Raw genomic sequence first — 6,064 nt, forward strand, 5'->3', positions numbered from 1 at the left:
AAGGATTTTACATAAAACTTAAGGTTTCTGTAACTGATGTACATCAGATTTGTCAAATAGCTGACAACACTTCTGAATGCTGCTCCATCCAGATTAAAATGTAATTGGCAAATCATAGCAAAATAAATACAAATATAATAAAGCACACATGACATCCTGTGTTAAAACTAAATCAATATGCAGCCCCCAGGGAGCCTGATTTACATTTTGTTTTTATTTGAGTTTGACACCACTGGTGTGCAAGATAGAGACCTGTAGTTTTATAGAAAGTATTTTTTCTCTTCTAAGTATATACAAAGTCGCATTCTCTTTAGGGTCCAGAAAAGAAATAAAAACTAATTTTTAAAAAGAAGCTGAAAGTCAAGATGAGACACGCACTATATGTTAGCCAAAGGTGGGGAAGAGGAGACGTGATAAATCAGGACTGATGTGGGCCTTCACCCCCACCTCCTCCCCAGAGAATGCCAGATATTTCCGTCCTGGAGGCAGGGCTCTGGCTGCTCAAGGCAGGAGCACAAAGGGTGCAAGGTTCTCCCCTCCCACTCCGGGCGTCGGAGCAGGGCCCGCGCCTCCCCTCCGGGCCCAGGCCGGTGGCTGAGCCTAGGGCCCCAGCTCCAGAGTGACCCGTTCGTGCCCGAGCTCCACGAACTGTTCACGCTCTCCTCTGCTCAGTGCCCCTTCGGCAGCGGGCAGCCTTGGTCTTTCCCCCTGTAGTCATGGGCGCTGCAACTTCGTCTATCTTCACCGGGCTCTTCTTCCCCCAGCTCCGCCTCGGCCTAGCGCTCCCAGTCTCGGCACAACCCAGGGCCGCCTGGCTCCGGGCGGCGGTTCTGGGACTGACTGCCGCCGCCGCGCTGACCGCAGCCGCCTGGAGCACTAGAGGCGGGCACTGGCGTTGGCGGCGGCAGCGAAAGCGGCAGCGGCTGCAGCAGGTGGGCACCGTGGCGCAGCTCTGGATCTACCCCATCAAGTCCTGCAAGGGGGTGCCTGTGAACGAGGCAGAATGCACGCCGATGGGGCTGCGCAGCGGACACCTGAGGGACAGGTATCCTCTAGCTCAGGGCGCAGCTGCTCCAGTCCCTGGGATCGAGAGAAGGCGGGGTGGGAAGGGCTGATGAAGGATTCTAGGACTCATGTCCCAGGAGTTTTCCTCTCGGCCAGGAAAGGCATTGATTTGTAATAGCTGTGTTGAGAGATGTGACTCTGGGTTGCTATATTAATATGCAAAATGCAAAAGTGCATTTTGACTTAGTCCTCAGTTGCTGGCTGTTTTGTTTTTACAATCTCCCATGTGGCTGCTGAGGAATTGTGGCATAAAGTGACTTCAAGTTCCCACAACACATCGTGTGTCCGTTCGATGGAAATTTCAATTTTATTAAATGTTTATTGAGTACTTGAAAAATTATCTCAATCCTAAGAGCACCCTATACACACTGTGGTTCAATGGATGGAAGACTAGAAAGCCTTGGAGTCCAGAGAATCTGGATTCAAGTTATGCAGCTCATACCCACTAGGGTGAAGGGTGACGGTGGGCAAGTCACTTCATTACCCCAAGCAACTCCCAAAAGGAGCTCGATTTTCTGACAGATTTGTTGAGGATATGCATTGGTGGAGGTAGCCCTCAAAGGGAGTTCCTTGCAATGATGAATACTAGTCAGACAAAGGAAAAAATGAGCACTGGTTGATTTTGTGAAAGCGGGTGGCTCTCCCACCAGCACCCCTGTGTATAATGAAACCAATCAATAAGTCTTTTCATTCATACTTTTCATTCAAGTCAGGAAGTTAGAATGTTACCTCAGACACTTACTAGCTGTGTAACTGACCAAGTTATTAACCTTTTTGGGCCTCATTTTCCTCATCTGTAAAATCAAGAGTTGGACTTGGCTCCCAAAGGCCCTTCCATCTGTTTTAGAAGCTGAGGATGAAAAGTAATAATAATTTTTAAAGAATCAAAGCAATTTCTGCCTTCAAGGAGCTTACATCCTACTGGGGAATTCAACCTTTATGCCACCTTAGTGCTCTTCTTTTGTACTCTGCTGGACAGCTACCTTCATTTTAAAATCTAGTTATCCTGGGGGCAGCTGGGTAGCTCAGTGGATTGAGAGCTAGGCCTAGAGATGGGAGGTCCTAGGTTCAAATCTGGCCTCAGACACTTCCCAGCTGTGTGACCCTGGGCAAGTCACTTGACCCCCATTGCCTACCCTTACCAACTCTTCCACCTATAAGTCAATACACAGAAGTTAAGGGTTTAAAATTTAAAATAAATAAATAAATAAGATCTAATCATCCTTTTGAAAGGAGATTTTATGGTTGAGGATTAGAAAGAGGTTTTATTCTTTTTGGTTATGTTCACAATTAATTCCTAGGCTCCTGCAGTTTGTGAAACTTGGGATAACCACAAGTCCATAGATCGAGTTTCTCCTTTTAACCTTGATTTTAAATCTCCCTTACACCTTTGGAACAGGAAAATGGAGAGAGATTAGGCTGTTTTCTTCCCCCTTCCCTCGACCCTCCCCCCCCTCCCCATTCCATTGACTGCTAGAGGAGTGAGAGACTTGAAAGGTTCGCAGCCTGGGGAAGAAGGAAGGATAATCTGCTCTGCAAAGTGATATTTCTGAACGTGAATAATGATTGATTCAGGAGGTTAATATGGTGAAGTGGATGCAGTATGTTGGATTTCAAGTCAAAGGATTTAGCTTACAATCATGATTCTACCACTATGTGATCATGGGCAATTTAGTTTTCTCCTCTTGGTTTCAGTTTCCTCAGTAAAATTAGGGGGATTGAAATTGTAAATTTAAAATTAAAATTATAAAATTGTAGATTTGTAATTGTAAAAATTAGGGGGTATTAGAGGATGATCTCTAGGGCTCCTTATGGGATCCTTTGATTATGGTTGTTTATCCTGGCTATCTATAGGAACCAAAGAGAGGTTTTGCTATTGTTCAGCCATTTTAGTCATGAGTCTTCTGTGACTTCATTTGAGGTTTTCTTGACAGATACTGGAGTGGTTTGCTATTTCCTTCTCCATTATTTTACAGATGAAGAAACTGAGGCCAACAGGGTTAAATGACTTGCCCAGGGTCACATAGCTAGTGTCTGAGATCAGCTTCGAGCTCAGACCCAGCACTCTATCCCCTATGTCACAAGAAATGATCAAATGACTCTAGTAAATATTTTGTCGGGAGACAAAGGGTTGAGATGGAGAGAGTTAGGGAAAGGATTATATTCTTTGACCTTTCTGGAAATTATACAAGGTTTGTCTTTTAGAGTTCTGAATATGTTGGCTATGTTTCTGTCACATGAGCATAGCATGAACGGTGCTGCACCAATAGCATTTTAAATATTGAATGAGGCTATTTTCATCCAAATTACTTCCTCATATCCTTATTGGGAATGTGCCCCTACAAATTCCAAGTGGGCAGTTTGTATGTTCAGTGAAAATACTCTGTTGATTTCTCTTCACTCTGTTTTGCTTTCTCTTCTGCTAGGAGTTTTTAGTCTCAAATGCCCCTCAAGAATAGCAGTGCCTCTTTATTTAATAGAGTAATAAATTCACTGAATTTGTAATGCAAAATAGGAAAATGAAATAAAGGGTCTATATTGAATTGGAATATGTCTTATCAATTTTTACATCTGTAAGTTGATTTTTTAAAAAATAGACTATGGCTTGTTTTTGGAAAAGGCACTGTAGATTACTTCCATCTGGAAACTCTTTGTTTAGTGGAAAAAACCATGGACAGTTGCTGCCTATGTTTTAAAATATGTAGTGAATTGCCCATGCTTGAATGTCTAGTGAGCCTCAGAGAGAGAATCTAAACCAGGTTCCTTTAGACTCCAGGATCAGTACATTATTTACTGTTTTACACTATGAAGAAAAAAAAAGATTATTATAAGACTTTAATACAGGAAGTACCCACTCACCAGAGTTTTCTGTGAATTAGAATATCAGCATTTCTTTAAATTATTTTTGAAAATAGTAAGGTTTTTGTTGTTATTCTTGTTTTTGTGACATTGAAAATTGATTTTTAATTCTATTTTGTTAAGATTTAATCAAGCTAGATTTAAAATTTCTCTTAGATATTCCTTACCCTAGTAATTTCACCCTCAATCCACATTCCAGAAAAACCTGATTTGACCAGAAGTCAAATCTCATCCATTTAAACTTTTGCCTAGCAATTCCTATCATCTGCAGACAATCTCATTGCCTGAGGACTACTACCATCACCTGAGAACAGATCTCATCTCCCCATACTGCAATGGGATAGAACAGAGAAGATGCTTATCCTACCTCTTTTTTGAAATGACCAATCTGGATTGTTTTACTTTTGTCTTGTGACTGAATCATATATCTTGTCTGTGGTTAAGGGGTTGTTTCAAAAGGGAGCGTCCAAATAATTATGTCTAGCTGATACCAGAAGGTCTTTACTTTCTGGCCAATCAGAAGAAGACATACTTATATGACTCGAGTTTTTGCTCTGTCCTGTTAATCACCATAAAAGATCCTGCCTTTCCTTACTCCAGGCTTTGATTATTGAGAAGGGATAGACCCAATTTATTGGTTACTGCTAACCTGGCTAATGCAGATGGCTTAGTGGATAGAGAGCTGAGCGTGGAATCAGGAAAACTTGAGTTTAAATCTGGCCTCAGTTACTCCCTTGCTGTGCTGACTCTAAGCAAGTCACTTAATCTCTGTTTAACTTATTTCTCTCTGGATAAGGAAATGGCGCACCACTCCAGTATCTTTGCCAAGAAAACCTCATGGTCAGCATTGGTGTGCTATGGTTCATGAATCATGAAGAGATCACCATAGCTCAACAACAACCTAGCTAGCTAATAAATTGATTATGTTCAAAACTTTGTCTCTCAGAATTTCTATCCTGTCATGATTAGGTGGGTCTTAGGTCCAGAGCTGATCCTATCACTAAAAGGAACTTCCAATATGAAAATTCTTTCCATCAGTAAGGATCATGTTGTTCATCATTTTAGTCATGTCTGATCCTTTGGGACCCCATTTGGTCTTTCTTGGTAAAGATACTGGATTAGTATCCCATTTCCTTCTCAGGGTCATTTTACAGATGAGAAAACTGAGGCAAATAGGATTAAGTGACTTGCCTAGGATCATATAGCCAGTAAGTGGCTGAGGCCAGATTTGAACTCAGAAGCTGAGTCTTCCTGACTCAGGAAGATCACACACAAATCATTTTACTTGTAACTTAGAGTTTTAGAGTTCACTCTGGAGAACTGAGGCTTAAGACCTTTTCCCATGGTTGTACATCTAGGATATGTTAAAAAAAAAAAGTATATGAATGCAGGTCTTTCTAATTTCCTCATGAGATTATCTGCCCTACCATTATATACTGTCCCTATCTCTCAGATTTTCTGGTAATTGAGATAAAATTATATTACTTTTAAATTTCCATAATCTCAAGTAGCTCGTAAGTGCTTTGTAGCTATTTATCCATTAATGAATAATCATTAAACCTTGAAATCTAAGGGATAAATTCAGCATTTCTGTAGGGTACCTTATGCTCTCTCTTCCTCCTTTCTCTTTGCCTCTGCTTCTTCCTCCTCCCTCCCTCTTTTTCCTTCTCTCTCTCTCACACACACACTGTAAGGATTATTTAATTTTAATTTATTAAATTAATTAATAAAAAATTAATCCTAATTTTAGGAGTTTTGAAAAAATAAGAGAGCAGCTTTTAATAACTTAAGTTTTAATGAGATTATATTAGAGTTGTAAATTAATATTATCCCTTTAAGCCAGAGAAAAGAAAAATTCTAGCAGATTTTAACAATTAACAATTTAGTTTTATTAAAATAGAGATGGTAACAGAATATAGTAAAATGAATATAGTAAATGAGAGAAATATAAGAAAGAGGTAGAGAAAGAAATTGCCTGATACCTAACTAGCTACCTATAACTACCTATAACTGTCTATAACTGCCTTTAGAGAAAGTCCAGCTGATCACACCCTTCATCTTAGCTCACCAGGTAGTATCTCTCTCTCTCTCTCTCTCTCTCTCTCTCTCTCTCTCTCTCTCTCTCTCTCTCTCTCTCTCT

General features: G+C 40.7%; 1 protein-coding gene across 1 annotated transcript in view; it reads left to right on the top strand.

Annotated features, from left to right (window-relative positions):
• The first annotated feature begins 641 nt into the window (after positions 1–641).
• Positions 642–6,064, top strand: part of LOC123245997 (mitochondrial amidoxime-reducing component 1-like) — a 39,692-nt gene continuing 34,269 nt past the window's right edge. Inside the window, exon 1 of the mRNA XM_044674962.1 lies at positions 642–1,045. Within this exon, the coding sequence (XP_044530897.1) occupies positions 717–1,045 (329 nt within the window). The 5' untranslated portion in view covers positions 642–716. The remainder of the gene's footprint in view (positions 1,046–6,064) is intronic.

Source organism: Gracilinanus agilis, chromosome 4 (assembly GCF_016433145.1).
Source record: "Gracilinanus agilis isolate LMUSP501 chromosome 4, AgileGrace, whole genome shotgun sequence".
Lineage (NCBI taxonomy): Eukaryota > Metazoa > Chordata > Mammalia > Didelphimorphia > Didelphidae > Gracilinanus > Gracilinanus agilis.